This window comes from Microtus pennsylvanicus, chromosome 5, assembly GCF_037038515.1.
Source record: "Microtus pennsylvanicus isolate mMicPen1 chromosome 5, mMicPen1.hap1, whole genome shotgun sequence".
NCBI lineage: Eukaryota > Metazoa > Chordata > Mammalia > Rodentia > Cricetidae > Microtus > Microtus pennsylvanicus.
This window is the reverse complement of record NC_134583.1, coordinates 66,576,623-66,596,462: the sequence shown is the minus strand read 5'-3', so window position 1 is coordinate 66,596,462 and position 19,840 is coordinate 66,576,623. Positions and strand designations below refer to the sequence as shown.

The following is a 19,840-nucleotide window of genomic DNA, read 5'->3' as shown; positions in this document are numbered from 1 at the left end:
CTCTCTGGGATTAAAGGAGTGCGCCAAGACCGCCTGGTATTGTTAGTGAACTCTTGACAGTCTCTTTTAGCTCATGGCAATAAAGGTGTTTGGTTTTGTTCTGCATTTTTGTTTCCCTCCCTGTATTTCTAATTTTCAAGGGAAAAATGGTTTTAAAAAAAGTGAGCCCAGGCAGGAGGAGTGAGGAAAGGGGTAGGGCCGAGGACAGAGAGGAGAGGACACCAGGAAAGCACATGCAATCGGAGCTCTATAGAAGGAGGTGGTGCCCATAGAGACGAGGGCGAGTGGACCGAGAGAGGAAGGCAGACTGTAGAAATGGGTTTCCTTCGAGATGTGCCGTGGGGAAAGAGTGAAGGAAGGCAGGAAGAAACCTGTTCTCCAAAGCAGTGAGTCATGAAACACTCTGGGAAGTTCCAGAAACGGGCTGATGCCCAGGAGCAAGCGGAGGCTGGAGGCCTGAGTGGAGCAGCTTGCTGAAGTGACCTCTGCTCTGGAGCTGAGCTTACTGGCCTAGATAGGACGGAGTTATGTCAGATGATGAAGAGCTCTGAGCCCCGGGAGGGTTTGGAGCAGGGAAGTGTGATTAATGCCTGCTTGGGAACTGACCTCTAAGAAGTCTGTGAGCTGTAGTTGCCTGAACAGCAGTGAAAGGGGAACTTGAGGGACTTACTGAGAGGGAGTCTTAGACCTGTCTCCCTGCTTCAGGCCCCATAGGACTTGACATGTACCCCTCAGCATCCTCCAGAGGTGGCCTGGCCATGTGCTTGCGCTCTCTCTCTCGTGCATATGGAGGTCAGAGGGCAGCCCTGGTGTTGGCATTTACCTTCTACCTTGTTTGAGGCAGGGTCTCCTGCCCAAGCTTCCAGGATTCTTCTGTCTCTGCCCCATCTCCTCCTGTGAACACTGGGATTAGATGTGCACCACTATGTCTGCTTTCCCTGACTGCTGGGTATTGCAGCTCAGTCCTCAGGCTCGCACAGCTGAGACACATCTCTCTAGCACAAGACCATCTCTTAGCTATGGGGCAGTTTCTGCCTCTTCCTTTTGGTTTCTTGCTGACAGGATAGGTTTGTGGTGCTGTGCTGGAGCTGTACAACACCTTAGTGCTGGTAATCAAACTGTTCTTGCCTTTATTTGACCTCTAAGTTGTGACCTAACTTTGGAAAGTTCTGTAGACTGTGGTCTAGGAATGGATTTACAGCAGTACTCCCTTACCTGCTGGGATCTGTTCTGAGATCCCCGAGTGCACGGCTGAGATTAGGACTAGGACTAAAGCACGGCTGTAAGCACAGCAGGGACTCCCACAGCGACAGAGACCAAACTAATGTGTACTCCTGTCCTCCTGCCACCGTCCTGCCCTGTCCTCACTCGTCTGTGGCTGGCACGTGGTAAGTAAAACACCAGAATGTGGCACCTTGGCTAGGCGAGGCTTCTGAAACTGTCACACTGTGTGTAGCCTTTCTTCCTTTTTCTTTTCTTTCTTTTTGTTTGAGACAGGGTCTCTCTGTGGTACTGGAACTCACTCTGTAGACAAGGTTGACCTTGAATTCATAGAGATCTGCCTGAGAGTGTTGAGATTAAGGGTGTGTGCCACCACACCTGGCCTTGTGCACCAGCTTTTGTGCCTGCACGTGCTGAAGCGAACAGGATATAGCCAGTCTGTCATTTCCTGCCCACTATTAAAGAAATAAAAGGGCCACTTTACAAGAATTTTTGTTACTAGAGATTTTAAAACAAATAATAATGGAGATAAATGATGTGAAATTAAAAATGCTTACAAGACCGAGTATTTCTTTTATATTTTGAAGCAGTGCCTAGGAAGGTCCCTTGTACAATGAGAAAAGCATTTTAAGTGTACAAAGCAGCAATTGACCTGTAGGGCATTGCCCTGCTATTGCCACATTCATGCGCACCAAAAGCCCTGCTTGTTCTAACCTCCCCTTTTACTGCCTGTAGGGGAATGTTTATTCCTCATTCTCCTTCCAGGGCAGAGTGTAGATTTGTCCCGAAGTTCTGGTGTAAAGCCTTCTGGCTCCTCAGAAAGAATCTGGAGACTTGTCTGTGTTTTGAGAGAACTTGAATTCTATCCAGGGTTTCCATCCATGTGCATGTCCATTGTTCCAGCAGTACGGCCTGAGGCTGTCAGCTCAGCTCTGTGCTAGGAACTGGTAACCTGAGTCTCACGAAACATATCATGTCTGCAGATGCCCCTTGTAATCATAGGTACACAGGACATTTAGAGAACAGAGGTCACGACCTAAGTGGAGGGTTTCCATATTGGGTTTACCCCAAGCAGTCCAGAGATGGACAAGGTGCCAGCGAAGGCCAGTGAGCTCTTGAGAGACAAACTGTGGGGTCCCCTGCCCCACACTAGACACAGACTGCTTTCTCCATTCTCCAGAGAGTGACTGATATCCAGCAATTCACTTAAGTTTGACACTCTGTGAGATTAACATCAGATTCCACAAGTTAAAGGGTGACAGTCCCACACACTGTCCCAATTCCAGGTGCTAGTTGCAAGTCTTGGGTCACCTGCACTTCTGACTGTAAATCAAGGGCTTTTGTGACCCCATCCCCCTGTTAGATAATTTGCCAGACTGACTCAGCACTCAGGAAAGTACTCTATCTATATACATTTGCTGGTTGATTATTAGTGGCTTATCTGCCCTAGTGATGTTGTGATATGACATCATCTATAGCTGTTCTGAGATGCATGTGGCGTGTTGGCTGTGGGCTGGCCATGTCTGCTGTCAATTATATAGCTCAGACATAGGCAGATAGAGGAAATGTGTAGTGTGGGGCTTGGAAGGTGAGATGGCATGGTGCTTTTGAGCCTTCTAAGTATACCACCCTCCTGGAACCTGAAGCTCCTGGGGCCCCACTACTGCTCAAAGGTGTTATGAGGGTCTCATTCCGTAGGTCTAATCGATTAGACTGTACCTATTTATAACTCAGTTTCTAGCCCTTCCTCTCTCTAGAGTTTGGGGGATTTTGATGCTGACAGTATCTTTCTGGTGACCAACCCCTACCTTGAAGCTACCTAGAGTTTCCTCATTAGAACAAAAGGTACCCCCTTCACCTTTGTCACCCTGGAAATTCCAGGGCTTTTAGGGGTTCTGTGTCAGAAACAGGGCAGAGGCTGGGTGACATTTCTTGTTTGATAGGCAGCAATGCGGGAATACTGCAGCTGACCCGGCTGTCAGCTGTGCAGGGCACAGCCACGGCAGCCTGCCCAAGCTGAGCTGGAGGCACATCCAGAGCACCTCAGAGGCTCTCAGTGTCAGGAGAGTCCCTGGCCCCAGAGAAATGACCTCTTGAAGGCCAGAGAGCCAGGCAGCTTCTGGGAAGACTGGAAGAGTTGCCACTTCTAAGCCCAAGAACCCTCTCCGTAAATTTAAGTAAGATATAGATTGCTGGCTGGCTGGCAAGATGGCTCAGTGGGTAAAGGTGCTTTCCCTAAGCCTGATGACTTGAGTTCATTCCCCAGGACCTACGTAGTGGAAAGAGAAAACTAACTCTCTGGCCCTTGCAGAAATAAACAACTGTAAAAGAAAATCAAATTAAGAATACAGATTAAGCATTCCTAAAGCAAATGCTCCACAATTTGAAACCTTCTGAGTACCAGCCTGGCACAGACAGAAGGTTCCTCACCGAGACTTGCGTGCATATTCTTTAAGCTATTATATAAAATTGTCTTTGTCATCAGGTGTGAGTAAATTTCGTGATTAGACTGGGTTCTCATCCCAAGATGTCTTGTTAGGTACAGTCAAGTCTGAAAAAGATCCAGACTGCCTGCCTGTAATTCCAAGTCTGCCCTGACTCTGAGGGAATTGTGGTGAAGAGAAGGCAGTACCTGCTCCTTTATTTTGTGAGGCCTGTGTCCTGTGTCATTGTCTCGTCAAGAAACAAGTCATAGACCGCGGTTTACCATGAGCATCCCAAACCTTGATGAGCTGAACCCAACAATGTATGAAAAGATGGTACAGATGAGCAAGTGGGCTTGTTCTGGGAGTGAAGGGTGAGTTTGGTGTTTGAAAAGTCAACCAGTGAGGTCCTGGAGCTCAGCTGCTAGTGTTTACCCAGCATGCATGGAGCTCCGGGTGCCCCTCTCAGAGGGGCTGCAGCATGGAGGAGATGCTGTGCTAGGATTCTGCTCACTAAAGTGACTGATACGTATTATGTGGGAAGATGCTTTAAGAAATACGTTTTACTGTTGTGTGTGTGTGTATGTGGTGTAGGGGTTGCCTGCCAAGGTGTGCTTGTGAAGTCAGCTTCTGTGCAGTCTGTCCTTCCACCTTTACCTGGGTTCTGGGGCCTGAACTCTGGTTCTACTGTCTCCATGGCAAGTGCTTTGCCAACTGAGCATCTCTGAAGCCAGGAGACATTTTGAGACAAGGTAATGTCCGCGTTGACCCACTGGCTCATCATCCATTAGCATTTCTCCCTAAATTCTTCTTCTAGGGACTGTTGGTGCCACTGACACTTTGGTGTTGATTTTCCTGTAAGTTTTATGTTAATTTTTAGTCAAGTTTAAAAATTATCATTTTGAATATCTAAAATGTTAGGTATAAAAAAATTAAGGGTTGGGCAAATGCCTTTAATCCCAGCACTTGGAAGGCAGAGGCAGGCGGATCTCTGAGATAGAGGCCAGCCTGGTCGACAAAGCGAGTTTCAGGACAGCCAGGGCTATATAGACCCTGTCTCAAACAAACAAAAATATTTTTGGCTAAAGAGATGGCTCAGGGTTTAAGAGCTCAGGGATGGCTACTCTTCTTTTTCTGTTTTCCTTTTTTTTTTTTTTTTGAGACAGGATATCTCTGTGTACTCCAAACTGTTGTGGAATTCACTATGTTAGCTTCAAACAGAGATCTACCTGCCTCTGCCTCCCAAATCTGGAATTAAAGATGTGTGCCACCACTGCCTATCATTTGGGGTGGCTACTCTTGCAGAGGACCTGTGTACTCAGTTCCCTGCATCCACACCGTGGCTTACAAACATTTGGAACTCCAGTTCCAGGGGATCCAATAACCTTTTCTGACCTCTAGCATATGGAGTGCATAAGCATCCAGGCAAGCAAAACGCCCACAGATACTAAATAAATAAATACCTCTAAAAAATGGAAAGATTTGAAAACTTCGCAGTAAGCCTAACACACAACAAGTGCCTGCATCTGCTGTATAAACAGCTCAGTGAGTTTGGTATCCACCGAACATGGGAGTCTTCCCAGTGTTTGCAAACCTTTCCCTGCCTCACCCTGCTGTGACTCTAGCAAGCTGCTGACACACCTGCACTGCTTTCCTTGTTCTGGTGAGTCACATCATGCTGACCTTCTAGCTATGTTCCACTCTGTCATACTGTCAACACCTCTTCCCAGAGTAATTAGAAGCTGGCTCCAAATAAAATGATCTTGTATTTTTAATGAATTCATTGTGCATCTGTCTTCCGTGGCTGTGATGAACAGTTAATAGGCGCACCTGAGTCTGGGTGTGTTTCCCCTGGAAGGGGTGCTAAGATCGGGTGGAGTTCTGTGGGTGAGCCACTGGACTTCATCAGGAGAGGGACTGTGGAAGGAGAGAGGGTGTGTGTAAGAGTAAAGAGATCGGCCTGAAGGTGGGACACGGCATTTGGCTCCACTCGGACAGCACATGGAGCAGGGCAGTCACTGCCTGAGTGCAAGGTGCAGGGTATCAAATGAAGGTGAAGGAGTGGCCTGTGCAGAGGGGGACCCTAGAGTCCTGGTGACAGTGCATGCCTGCACCCACATCTAGCCCCCAGGGATTGTGCTCCACCTCAGACCTGCAGGATAAAGTATTGAAGGACAACAGCTGGGCTGTACAGCAACTGGGCTGTGTAGCTGTTGGCTTCGAGCCTGTTCTGTACAGGGACTGCTCCTCCCTGGGAGGAGGAGTGTGGAGGCCTTGGGTAGGTTGGTGCAGACTGCTCTCCTGGGGAAGCTGGAAGCAGGCAGATCCAGGGGATGCACACTTGACCTGAGTTGAAGCAGGGAAGCTTTTCAATTAATATCTCCTGGCCATGATGACCCTGTTAGCTCTGAGTAGGAGCTTTGTTTCCTGTGTTGGTTGTTAGGGCTGTGGTCTGACTTCACAAGTCTAGTTGGAGCTTGAGAAGCTGCCTGAGCTAGGTGTGTGGCTGCCTGGGCTACCGGCTCATGGTTAAACTTTGAGTATGGTTGACCACTGCCTGTCTGTCCAGTTTTTGGAGAAGATATCTCCATCCTGCCTCAGTCAGAAACTACAACTTCATCAGATGGCCAGGGACCACGGTGGATCTTTAAATCTCCTCACAGGAGGCTTCCAGCCCACAGTGGAGTTTGAGAACTGGTAGAGCCCTGTGGTGTACACTGCCCTGAAGGGTCTAAGTCAGTAAACATGCAAAAAAGAAAACACCATGTGTGTGTCTGCTTGGTTGTTTAATAAAAACCTGGCTGAGTGCGCGGTTGTCATAGCCTGCCCCTTAGGTGGAAACCTGAGAACCTTGCCCATCAGGGATACAGTAAAGTGGGGTGCTCTGGTTTCAGCTGGGCCTCTCCTGTCCCCTGAAGTGCCCCCTATGATACTCCTCTAGGGCACTGGGAGCACAGAGCTCTCACAGCTGCTGCTTTTCTAGAGGATAGGTTGTAAGAGTAGTTGCAGTAGAATCTATCCGAACAAGGTCACCAGTAAAATTCTGCTCCAAGTAGTTTGCATAGTCTGTGGCGATTTGTGTTGATGTTCAGAATTCAACCATGCTGGAAAAGCGGCAGCGTGGAGGAGTGCTGCACGGCAGAGCTGTGGCCAGAGGAACGCGCTTGTGTGGGTATACTGTGTACACGGTGGCGGTGCTCGTGGGCATTCAGGCCGGAGGCTGGACAGTTAGGTGCTCTGTAGTGAGCACACCGCCTGTCTTATTTTGGTGCAGCTGAACAGACTTGCTTGCTAGAATGTCTTCCTATGGTAAACTGTGGCTATAGCATGTTTGGAAATGGGCCTCTGAACAAAGTGTCTGCAACCTGAACTGGCTGACCCATGCAGAGAGCTGCAGGATGACCATGAGTCTGTTGAGGTCAGCCAAAGAGACCCTGTCTGAAAACCAAACAAAAATACCCACATCCTTTTGTATTGTGCTGGTTAGTTTTATGTCAACTTGACACAAGCTGGAGTCATTTGCGAAGAGGGGACATCGATTGAGAAAATGCCCAGACCAGAATGACCTATGGACAAGTCTGTGGTGCTTTTTCTCTACTGATTGATGTGGGCAGGCCCAGCTCATTGTGGGGAGTGCCACCCTTGGGCTGGCGGTCCTTGGTGCCATAGGAAAGCAGGCTGAGTCAGTCAACAGCACTCCTTCCCATCCTCTGCTTCAGTTCTGCTTCCAGGGTCCTGCCCTGAGCTCCTGCCCTGCCTCCCCTCAGCAATAAGACTGTGGTGTGGAACTGTAAGCGGAAATAAACCCTTTCTGCCCCAGGTTGATTTGGTCGTGGTATTTTATCATAAGAATAGGACCTGCGTAAGGCAGGAAAGTCCATCTCCTTATCCCAGCCTGGAGTCAATCTGCCAGGTGCCCTGCAGGCTATGTTTCTCTTTCTTGACCTGACTCCTGATAATGTTAGGCAGTCCTGAGCCCAGGGGTTTTCCTTTTAAATGTTGTTGCTTGGAAGAACAGCCACAGAAGATAGAGACCAGTGCAGGAGGCTTCCATCCATGCTGAACCAGAAGGATGACTTCCGTAAGATATTCTCTCTGACCCGTTACAGCATATTGTCCTAGGTGGTGGTTCCTGAGGGTTGGCTCAGAAGAAAAGACCAGTGCTGGGGTGAGCCGATGTGCCTGGTACTGAGAACTGTCAGATTATTCTATGCTTCATGAAAGGTGCTCCACCTCTCACCCCGCCCTCCCAGCATGGCACACTGCTGCACTCGATGCATGTTGCAAGGGTAAAACCCAGAGCCCTTATGCACCCTTTGTGTCCTTCTTGCCAGCTTTTCCTTTGTTCAGTGGTTCTCAACCTGTGAGTCGAGACCCCTTTGAGGGTTGAATGATCTTTTTACAGGATCACATATCAGATATCCTTATCAGATATTTACATTATGATTCATAACAGTAGCAAAATTAGTTATGAAGTAGCAGCGGAATAATTTTATGGTTGAGATACTGTAGTAAAGGGTCTCAGCATCAGGAAGGTTGAGAACCACTGCTCCAGCTGAAGAGTCTGAACTCTCGACAGCTTTGCCCAGCACTGGGATCTGTGGCAGGGCCTGGCTCACTGGTAAACTCAGCAGGGCCTTCCTGTTATCACAGGACAAGTTGGCTCACAATGGTTTGGTCCCCAGGGACTGATTTTTACTCTTATTTTCTCTACCCAAAAATAGCATTTTCTATCTTTGGTGCCTCATTTAAAACAAAAATACTTGTTGGCCAGTGGTTAGGGCAGCAGACTTCCTGGCCGCCTGCTGTCAGGGTACAGTGTGCAGTGAACTGTAGTCCCATAGCCTTAGGAGCAGGCTCTGATTTAGCAGGAAGTACATCAGGAAAGGCAGACTAAACTCAATTATAAAAAAAGGAAAAATAAATCTAAGCCAGGGAAAAGTGCTCAGTGGACTAAACTCTCGAGTCAGAGGACTGCTTTGTTTGGTGCGACACCACCCCGTAAAGCTGGGCCTGGGTTCTAATTGCTTCTCTGTCAGGCATGCCCTAATAGAGAAGCAGCAGAGCCAACCCCGCTTGGGTCTTTGCCTTTGCCTTTCTGCAACCCATCCTAGTGTGGGACCAGACAAGGACTATACCAAAGGAGCGGGGCTGGACTTGGCATGCTGGTAACAGCCACTTTCCAGCGCGTCATCTCTGACTTCAGGAGCCCCTCTGGTGACTTCATCTGGGGTACTATAGTTTTTGTGCTCCACTCCCTTCTTCTGGCAGAGCCCCGTTTTGTGACTGAAGTGATATGATGGGGCCGGGGGCTGGTGTGGGAAGGCCTCAGATTTTCTATACTGAGGGCGTATGGCTTAGTGCCCGGGGCTGAAGATCTGGAGTCTGGCGGGCCAGCTCCATGTCCAAGTTAGGGAAACTCTGAACACGTTGTTTACTTTTGAGGCAGCCAGTATATAAAGAGGACATTAATATTGCACCTGGCAGGGTGGTTGTAATGCCAAGTGCACCCCACCAGTGTCCAGTGCCCAGCAGGCCGTAAGGTGCATCACAGCTACATAATCCCAGCCTAGAAGAAAAGCAGATGCCTGCATGACAAGTAAGGAGAGAGATCCTGGTTAGGCCCAGAGCCTGCTCTCCTGTAGCTCTGCACTCCACACTGATTAGCTCACGTGGCCCTTGGTGTTTGAAGTATGTGCCATTTTTCAGGCGGTTCAAGATGCTGAAAGGAGGTTTGGTGTGAGTAATGGTAATCGACACTCTAAATCCTTCACATTAGGATCTCATGACTGGAAATAGTTGCCGTAGAGTCACATGGGGCCGCATGCTATCTCCTGTGACTTTGCAGGCTTGCAGCCTGTAGTTTCTGACCAAGACTTCTTGGAGCAATAGAGGCAGACCAGTGACCATTCAGTGTTCAAAGACTGCAAGGGTGGGAAGCACCATCCTGTGTAGCCCTGGCACCGGGTGACAGCATCCTCAGTTTTGGTAGCACGAGAAAGACCCCAGTACTGGCTAGATTAGAATGGAATGTGCTGGGAGGCCTCTGGGAGGACATGGGGCTGCTTGACATCTGGGGCCAGGCTAGGGACCAGGTACAAAACACACTCCAGAGTGGTCTTCCCTGTCCATTTGGCTGCTGGGCTGGCAGCAGCACCAGCTGGCCTTTGTCCTAGCACACATCCATTGGCTTTTGGGTCCCCTTCTGGCTGACTTAAGCTCTTGGCTTCTCAGGGACTTCCTGTATCTGCTTTTCTGAATAGAAGTCCCTAGAATTACTCCCACCCAAGCCATGTGATAGAGAAAGACAGATTGGAGAAGAGAGGAAGCTGTGGTCTTGATTGGCTGAGTTAGCCAGACATTATCAGGTGCAGGTGACTCCAGATGTATTAACGGAGACCATGCTGAAGCACTGCTTGAGAACTATGGAGGGCAGAGCTGGGAACTCTGGCTAGTCTCATCCAGGATGAGCCTGGCCAGGAGGCTGTGGAGAAGAGAGGGTGTGTAGGCCACACCTACACTGCTGAGAGCTGTGTAGGCCAGCTGGAGTAGTTGAGGGAGGGTCAGAGGTAAAAAAAAAATGTATTGGCCTTCAGAGATGAAAGGGGAGACGTGCTCAGAGAAGCAGGTCTCTGCTGCTGGCCCTGTTGCCACCAAATAGCAAAGCCAGTTTGGAGACAGTGAAGGTTTGGGGACCTGTTGAATACAAGGTCATCAGTGGAGGCAGCCACAGAGCCTGGCCCCTCTGGAGGATTGTGTGAAAAGAGGGTTGGATCTCATCTCGCCCCCAGGGTACTTGGAAAGTACAGTTTGCTAGAGTGCTTTTGATCTACCCACAGACTACATTTTTCTGAATGACACCTTGAGATATTTCTTTGGTGGAAAATGTGAATTGTCTCTTTCAGAGGGAGGTAAGACTTGTTCCTTATGTCACTTTGGGTGAACAGGGCTGATTCTGTTTACAAGGGTTATTGTTATTTACTCAGTGAGAGGTGGTGATGTAGAAGAAACTCAAAGTAATAGGATTGATCTTAGAAGAGATCATTAGTCGATTTGCTGAGGAGACCTTCAGTCACATAGTGGAACTTAGCTAAAGGAGCTCCACCTCCCAAACACCCCAGAGGGTCTGCCAACCAGGCCTGTGGGAGATGAGGGAAATTTAGGATGGTAGGGTATAAATGTTTGTTCACCAGGATTAACCAGCCTTTAGGCTCCATTTTCATAACAAAGGACACAGCACTGATATAGAACCAGGCATTAGGCCTATCCCCCAAAGATGTACTTCTAATAGCAACTCAAGGGCACAGGGTCACAATCATTAATAGTTCTGGTCACCATTAAGTCCCTGTGCTTTTAGCAGGAAAAGCACTCACTATTCTGCCAGGTGGGCAGGATAGATCTGAGCAACAACTATTGGAAAAGAATAACACTGGTGTGCCTAAGAGCTATTTCTGGTAATATTTTTTCTCTGTGTGAATCTCCCATCTTTCCAAGTAGACAGACTTGCGGTCGCCTGTCTCTGTTTAAATTGTCTGAAGTGTGACTTGGGGCTGGGACCTGAAGGAGACTTAAGGATGGAAGAGTATGTCAAATGCTTAAGTCCACAGTATATATAAGTTAGTGAAACTTTCTGTTCAAGGCCAGCTCTTCCTTCAGCATCAGCCAGAGCCGGACACACTTGTCATTCATGTCTAAGCGTGTGCAGTGATTCCTCCCTGGGAAGGAGTGCTGTTTCTAATATAGTGGCTCTCAAGCACCTGGCTCCCTTGCCAGAGTCAGTGTCAGTCTTCCAGAGTTGGTGCTTGGGGGTCAGAAAGCGTCCTCAACCTGCAATGGGCCTGGGCTATGTGGGGAGCCATCTCATGCCCAGGGAGGCTCTCATGGTGGGAGCCAGCAGTGGGAGGTGAGACTCAGTTCTAAGTCCTGGCTTCCATCTGCATCACTGTTTTCCACCTATTAGCTACTATTGAATTTTCATTTAACTTGTATTTATTAAAAAGAAAGAAAAAGAAAGCCAACGCAAACACATGTATGTTACTGTTACAGTGGTGATCTGTTATTAGCCACACAACCTGTCCCTTTGGTGACCTCAGTGAGCCTGGTTCCTTAATGTGGCATGTCCTCTGCTACCAATATGACCTTTTGGTTTTTAAACTATCTTCATTTTCATTACACAAGGTTGGAAATACCTACTTGCTGTAGGAAGCCAAATGGCCACAGCTTATGTCCCTGTGACGACCCCTTTCTGAGTCTCCTTCCTAGTACTAGCCTTAGTCATCTACACAGAGTAGGAGAGCAATGGAGCCCTTCCCTTGTGTGTGATTCATTTGTTTCTGTTATTGTTTTAAACATAAATGGTGGCATGTTTTCTGTTTTTTTTTATTTTAAATTTTGTTTTGTTTTGTTTTGTTCTTTTAGAGACAGGATTTCTTAGTACAGCCCTGGTTGGCCTGGAACTATGTAGACCAGGGTGGCTTCAGAGACCTGTCTACCCCTGCCTCCTGAGTGCTGGGAATTAAGGTGTGCACCATCACACCAAGCTGACTTTGTTGTTGTTTTTCAAGACAAGATTTCACTGTGTAACAGTTATAATTGTACTGGAATTCACTGTAGACCGGGCTGGCCTCCAACTCACAGAGATCCGTCTGCCTCTGCCTCCTGAGTGCTGGGATTAAAGGCGTGTGCTACCACTGCCCAGCTTGAAATTTTAATAAATGAAAACAGTAATACTTGGTTTGAAAGTATCACATCGTGGGAGCGTAATTCCAGCACAGAGCTGGCCATCTCCCTTCTCTGTGTAAGGTGTGTCCCCTCCCTTTGCAGCCTCTCCTGTCCTTCCTCACCAGCTAATTGGTGTCTGTTCACCTGAGTTGCATCACAGTAGTGGTTCTGGATTTGCCCCTCCTCAGACTCAGGGCTCTTAAGGCTGTGCCTCCTGGTGGCACAGCATGAACTTCTGCTAGAACCAGGCCTCCACAGCTCATACCAGCCCTGCCTGTGCTCAGAGGGGTGCTAGGGCCCGAGCAGGGTCAGTGGGAGGAAGTTTGAGCAATGGCTGCAAGGAATATGCCTCAGAATAGGACCTCTCATGGCATGGGTCTGTCTCTGAGCCTCTCTTACCCTGCTGTGGCTCTGTACTTAGGCCTGGGCTGGCCCAGGGCCTGCAGTTGTGGCCTTGGATGGCTTCCTTGAATGAGGGCCACTGGCTGGGGATGAAGACTGGGACAGAGGAAGGAAGGCCACAGTCTCAGTGGTCTGAGATAGTAATCTCTGGGGCCTTTCTGCCTTATTACACCCTCTCTGTCTCAGCTTATCTCTTGAGCACTCTGGGAAGAAAGAAACCGCACAGCATTGGCATTAGCCCAAGAGAGCCCAAACATTTCTGGCTGGGCTGCCAGTGAGGTCAGGTGCCAGAGCGATTGAAACAGGCTGTGTGTGCTTTCTGATGAATCCACTCTCCCTCCCCCCATATTTCCAGGAAATGCTACTGTGGATAAGCTGGAGGACTTCATCAGCAATATCAACAGTGTCTTGGAGTCTTTGTATATTGAGATAAAGAAAGGAGCCACAGAAGACGACGGGAGACCCATCTATGCTCTGGTATGTGTGAGGAAGTGCCCTCTAGTGGCACTTTGGGAAACTGGAGCAGAGGCCTCTACAGGTAGCATTCCTGACCCACTCTTCTGAGAGGGTGGAGAAAGAGGCAGTGGCGGTCAACCCTCTGATGAAAACACAGCTTGATTCCTGTGTGGTTTATTTTTAGGTGAATCTTGCTACAACTTCAATTTCCAAAATGGCCTCGGATTTTGCAGAGAACGAGCTGGACCTGTTTAGAAAGGCTGTGAGTACAGCAGTTCTCACTGCTGCCTTGGCTGTGCTTCTAATGGGAGGGAAGAGGAGCTGCAGTCGCGGAGGCCACTGTCATGCTCCCAGCTTCCTGGGTCTCACAGGGAGATGCAGACCTCAAATCACCTGCCAAATCGTGCTTGTTGGAAAGCATGGAATGTTAAACCCAAACCTGCACTTTAATGAGGTGCTCACTGAATGCTAATGTGCTAGGGTCCTGTTCTTCCAAGCTTTGGAGCAGTTTGCTCAGCCCATCTGTTACACATGGCTAAGACAGTGGTTCTGTCCTGGAAGCATATAGCAGTTATTGAGAAGGTAAGAAAGGAGTGCCCTCTTTGGCCCCACCTTGGCTGAGCCCTTCAGGACAGGTGAACTTTCTAGTTTTATGGTTTCATAATCATCCTGGGCTGTCAGCAAAGGTGTGGAGAATAAGGCTGGGGCACACCAGTGCATACATAGACACAGGATACCTGTCCTGCCACAGACAGAAGTCTTAGGGAACATGCCTGGCCTGCCCAAGTCCTTGCAGCCTCTTCTCCTAACCCACACTGTCTCTGCTCCTCCGCCTCTGAGTGAGGAGAGGTGCTGCCTTATGGTGCTCAGTCATTTTTCTCCTTCAGGGAGTTGGGGGCAGGGCAACAGCCCTATTCTGGCATCTCATCAGTTGGACTGGACATGTCTACTGATGTATATTATAAAGTATCTTCCTGAAGGGCTGTCAGTGGTGTGCATGTGTTGGGCTGTTTTAACCCATCCCTGCCAGGACTGGCTGGTGGCTTAGCTACTGTGCTTGCTATTACATAGATGTAGATGAATGAGACACCTCTTTCTCTTGCAGCTGGAACTGATCGTTGACTCAGAGACTGGATTTGCTTCTTCTACAAACATTTTGAACCTGGTTGATCAACTCAAAGGCAAAAAGATGAGGAAGAAAGAGGCGGAGCAGGTGTTGCAGAAGTTCGTGCAGAGCAAGTGGCTGATTGAGGTACCCTGATGGCCTTCCACCTGGGTCACTTGAAGGTGCCCAGCAGTTTTTCTGCATTCATATTTATATCCAACTGATGTCAGTTGAACGAGGCCCATCTGTGGCAGTCCCTTCTCTGCTGAAGGTTGTCTGTGACCTATGAGGAGTGCCTGTGTTCCCTGACACTCACATGGTCTGTCTTGTGCTGCAGCCACAAATGGAAGAGGCTGGAGTCGCTGAAGGGGTCCTCTGAGCCCTGATGCAGACAGGCATTGTGTGGTGGTTTGAGTGAGAAAGGCCCCCACTGGCTCATATGTTTGAATGCTTGGTCTCCAGCTACTGGAACTGTTTGGAAAAGATGAAAAGGTGTGGTCTTGTTGGAGGAGGTGTGTCACTGGGTGGGGGGCACTTTGAGGTTTTAAGAGACCAGCCTGGTCTACAAGATCTAGTTCCAGGACAGGCTCCAAAACCACAGAGAAACCCTGTTTCGAAAAACCAAAAAAAAGTCTCATCATCCCTAGTGTGCTCTCTGTCTCCTGCTTATGGATCAGAATGTAAGCTGTCAGTGCCTGGCCTGTCTGCCATGATGGTCATGATCTCTAATCCTCAGAACTGTAAGCTCCCAATCAGATGCTTTCTTCTATAAGTTCCCTCAGTCACAACAATGAAAAAGTAACTGAGATAAAGGGCAGGAGGCTGGGAGCATCCTGTCCCTGACCCCTGCCTGGCTCCGATGGCTGGTGCAGAGGACCGCCCTTTCATTCCTGTACCCGGGGAGAAACAAACCCTGGCATGGACAGGACAAGTGTGAGTGTGGAGTGCCTTGCAGAGCCACCTGCCACAAGAGGCCTTTAGAGTGCTCGTTGTGATGGCGCTGTCAGCGTGACATTGCTGGGGTCCAGTGCTCTTCATCCTTCCACTTAGGACACTGACCCACAGGTGCAAAGAGGTGGGTCTTTGAGAGAAGCAGGCTGTGCGATGAGGCCTCCTGACTAGAGTGAAGCAAATTCCTCAGGTTTTCCCCCATAAAAGGCACTGCTGTTCACATAAGCCCAGGCCTGGGCTCAGGTTGGCCCTGTTGATCACAACTCTGTCCCCCACAAGAGCCCTGGCTTACATCTGCTGGCAGTGCTACCTTGTCCCCCACTTCTTCCTTAGGAAGTCAGACCCATAGTCTGAGGCTGCCATTTGTAACCTCAGGGCCCTTAACCTCCTCTCTGGGAACCTTGCTAAAATTCTAATCTTCGGTATCTGCTGGGAAGAGAGGCAGTAGTCCCTATGGGGAGTAAGAGCCAGGTTGGGGACATCCTGTGTGTCCCATGAAGGTGTGTGTGTGTGTTGACCACAGCTTGGTGGTTTGCTTATGTTGACACCCTGTAGACATGAAGCCCAGGTAACAAGCCTGGCTAGGTGCCTGGAACACCCATCAGTGGCTCTCAGTTTCAGTTTCTTGTCCTCTCTGGGCTGGGGTTGTCAGTGCCGAATGTTCTTGGTGTGCTCTCTTTGAGGCTAACTTTTTGAGAGCAGGGGTTCTGACTTGATTGTCCTGTTGCAGAATGTGCCTCTTTCCTGTAGTGTTCAGTAAATGCTTGCCTGAACGGGTGACCAGGCTAGCAGAGATGAAGCTCCAGAGAGATGGTAGGAGAAAAGTTTGCTCGCTGTGGACAGTTCTCTTTGCCCAGCTCTTTTCTGCTGAGAGGAAGGTTCCCACCTTCAGCGTCTTGAGGCCTACCATGGTATCCATGGCATCCAGGCCCCGTCCTTCTGGTGCCTTCCTTTCAGAATGGAGATGCTGGCTCTGCCTTCTGCAGGGAAAACTGAGCTGTTACCTGAACTTGATGAGAGTTCTGAAGAATTCTGTGAGCTACTGTGGAGGGAGTGCTGCAGAAACCAGCATGCCAGCTGCCCCTGCCTTGGCACCTTTCAGCCCCTCATTCTCCTCAGCTCTGCCATTGGGCACCTCTGAGTTCTTGTTCACCATGTATCTGGTGAAGGAAGGCGTAGGCTCAGGCAGTCGGGGTTGTGGTTGGGAGAGTACCTTCTGGCTCCTCCACTGTCTCTGGCTGTGTTTTCTGATTGGACAACCTGGGCAGGACAGCTGTGAGTTCTGTGGGGGACTCACTGAAGGACTGATGACTGAGTTGCTGGCTGGTCCCTGACGAGCCTTCCTGGGCAGCCAGATCCTTGATCAGAGGGACTTTATTTAGGCTCATCTTTGGCCTTAGAGATGCAGCCTGCGTCTGCTAAGAGGGCTTCCCACATGTATTGCTCACGGGCACTTTTCCTCCCTGGGGCCCTAGCTTGGCTCTGAGGTGCTATCAGCTGTGTGGTCCACTGGGAGGTTCTGGACTGGAAGGTGGCACCTTATTAGCCACATCTTCCCACGTGCCAGATTGGCTCCCTCTAGTGGGGTCCAGCCTCAAGAGCAGGGAAAGGTGGGTCAGTGAGCTAGCCAAGTAGTGGGCCCCCACTGTGGATCTGGATCTTTGGGAGATGATAGCCACAGGACTGAGAATAGCCAGAGAGCCATGCTCCCACCACACCTGAGGCGGCTCAGTCTCCACTGCTCAGAACACTAGTGATCTGTGTAAAAAGGCCTTCCTAATTTTGCACTCCCTTTCCACTGCCCCTTCTTGCTCCTAGCCCACCTCTACTTCCTCCTTTGGTCACCAGGCCAAATAGATCATAATACATGGATCTCCGAGCTTCCGCCTTGGAAAGGAGCCCAGCTTCCACAAGCACCCCCCCCCCCCCACACACACACATGCACACCGAGGAAAACAAGGTGTGTAACTGTCCCAGACTCAAGTCAGCCCTTTCTATGAAAGACAACGACAGCAGAGGACTGTTGGGGGCCGTATGCTCAGCCTCCATTGCTGCAGCACCATCTTATGTGGCCTGAGCTGTCAGCTTCCCTCAGCCCACGTCACATGCCCAGAACCACCAAAACTCCACACTGGCCCTTCCAGCGTCCCATCAAAGAAGCAGGGATAGCAGTGAATGTGACTGAGTCCACATTGCTCATTGTTGGCTGTGATGAAGCCCCTCCAGCAGCCTTGCCTCTGCCTGTTAGGCAGCGGTGTTTGCTCCACAGTTATATAACTACGTGTTCATGTTGCCTGGCCTTCCTAAGGTATGAACTGTACCCAGATATGGAGACCAGAAGGTCTGGCTTCCTTTGGAGGCTCTGCCACTCACACTGATATGGGAGCTCCTTCCAGCTTCATTTGTAAAATGACAGGACATGAAAATGGCTGTGACGTGGGAGCAGTGGTGGGAAGGGAAGGAGAAGTGGGTACCTGACCGGGTCTGTCTTGGGTCACCCTTTGGGACACTGCCTCTCTTACTTGCCTCAGTCTTCCTTTGCTGAAGCCATTGACTGTGACTCACTTGTGGGGCAGCGGTCATCACATCTGTAAAAGCACAGGTGTGGTCTGAGGTCTGGGGGTGACAGGATCCTCACCTCCACTTTCTGATCATGTTGTCATCAGTCTGTAAAGGTGACAGGAAGGTCTGAGGTCTGGGGGTGACAGGATCCTCACCTCCGCTGTCTTTTCCATCTCTACCTTGATTACCATTTCTGAGGTTTGGGTAAGGGGACACTGCTGACATTGGTTGGCTGGGTGACATCCTGCAATGACTAGACCATGTCCTCCTGCACTCTGGACTGTGGGATCAGGGGAGTCAGCACTGAGCCAGCATGTGAGTGTGTTTTGTCCCTGCAGAAGGAGGGGGAGTTCACCTTGCATGGCCGGGCCATCTTGGAAATGGAGCAGTTCATCCGAGAGTCCTACCCGGATGCCGTGAAGATATGCAACATTTGCCACAGCCTCCTCATCCAGGTACTGAAGACACTGGGAGCAGGGTTCTGATGCTCAGCCCACTTGGCCTCCACTGTTGTGTCCCCAACAGTCGGCGCCTTCTGGACAGGCCATGATCTACTCCCTTGCTGGTACATCCCTGGTTCTCTCCCTAGTCATTCCACTCTAGCCCAGGGTGCTGCTGATAACTTTGGTAGAGGGGGTTCCTTAAGTCTTGGTGGCTCTGTGACAAATGTCTCTCTGTACCCACCCACCGTTCTGCTTCTCACTGCAGGCTTTCCCACCATTCAGCCAGGCTGGTTGCCCATATTTGCTTCGTTTTATTGTGGGCAAGCAGGTTCCATGCTGAGCTTCTGAGTGTGTATCCACAGGTGTCTGTGGTCTTTCCATGGTCAGACTCTGGGAGGTGGAGTCTGTGGCTCACCCCATGCATGTGTTGACCTTAAGTGTGCGATACATGTTGTCATTCAGCCTACTGCACAGCTCTGCCTATACCTCCCACCTGGGGATCTCTGAACCTGAGCCTGACTCTGGAGCTACAGGGGCCTAGTAGGGAGTGAGGTTTTCAGTGTCTCCACTTGTTCAAAATTCTGTAGTGCAGGCCCTACAGTGGGGCTTGGGGTTATTACCAGCATTAAGTTGGGTTCTAGAAGTTTAAATCTCCAGCCTGCTCGCCATTTTCTTGCAGCTTTCTGAAGTTTGTGAAGTTGAGGGATGTCCTTGCTTCATGGTCATCGGCCTTTCTTGTTTCAGGGTCAGAGCTGCGAGACGTGTGGTATTAGGATGCATTTGCCTTGTGTGGCCAAGTACTTCCAGTCCACCTCTGAGCCACGCTGCCCCCACTGCAATGACTACTGGCCCCATGACATACCAGGTACATGACCCCAGAGTGCCCATGGGAGGGGGCGGCCTTGTGATGGGCTGTCTGTGGGACCTCAGTTCTGAGGCTGGGCACCAAGAGCACCCTTGGAGGGAGGACTGAGAGGGACTCCGAGCATGAAGGTCAGTGTTGGTGACCGGCTGAAGCACAGGTGAAAGCTGCTTGCCTGCCTTGTTCTAAAGGGATCCAGATCCACGGGAAACCTCAAAGCTCGTGAGAGTCCCAAAAAAGGCTTGCCTCATAGCACGTCCAGGAAGAGGGATGGGAAAGCCATTTCCCAGCACCCTCAGTGAACTTTGCTGCCTGGCTCACGTGCTGAGGGGGAGAAGGGTTAGCAGTGAATTACAGAGAGGACAGGTCCTCTGCATGGGAAGTAGTTGTAGCTATCAGCTGTGTTCTGTGTGATCAGTCCATTGATCACACAGCTTACTGTGTCTCCCTGCTGTTCTATACACAGAAGTCTTCGACCCTGAGAAGGAGAGGGAGGCTGGCATCTCCAGGTCGAGCAGAAAGTCCTTGCGGACCCGTCAGCACTAGCTGTGTCCCGCATGACTCTGGCTGTTGGACGACTGATTGATCCTCACGACTCATTCAGACCAGGGCCCTGACACATGGCACATGAATTGCCTCCCTTGTTGTTCGCTCTTAACATATTTTTAATAAATGTTTCCTGATGGTTGCTGTA

General features: G+C 49.8%; 1 protein-coding gene across 4 annotated transcripts in view; it reads left to right on the top strand.

Annotated features, from left to right (window-relative positions):
• Nsmce1 (NSE1 component of SMC5/6 complex) overlaps positions 1 to 19,840 on the top strand; it is a 29,615-nt gene extending 9,775 nt beyond the window's left edge. For all 4 annotated transcript variants that reach the window (XM_075972140.1, XM_075972141.1, XM_075972142.1 and 1 more), the window contains exons 3-8: positions 13,123 to 13,244; positions 13,408 to 13,485; positions 14,329 to 14,475; positions 18,180 to 18,296; positions 19,029 to 19,149; positions 19,613 to 19,840. In XM_075972140.1, the coding sequence (XP_075828255.1) occupies positions 13,123 to 13,244; positions 13,408 to 13,485; positions 14,329 to 14,475; positions 18,180 to 18,296; positions 19,029 to 19,149; positions 19,613 to 19,692 (665 nt within the window). In that variant the 3' untranslated portion in view covers positions 19,693 to 19,840. The remainder of the gene's footprint in view (positions 1 to 13,122; positions 13,245 to 13,407; positions 13,486 to 14,328; positions 14,476 to 18,179; positions 18,297 to 19,028; positions 19,150 to 19,612) is intronic.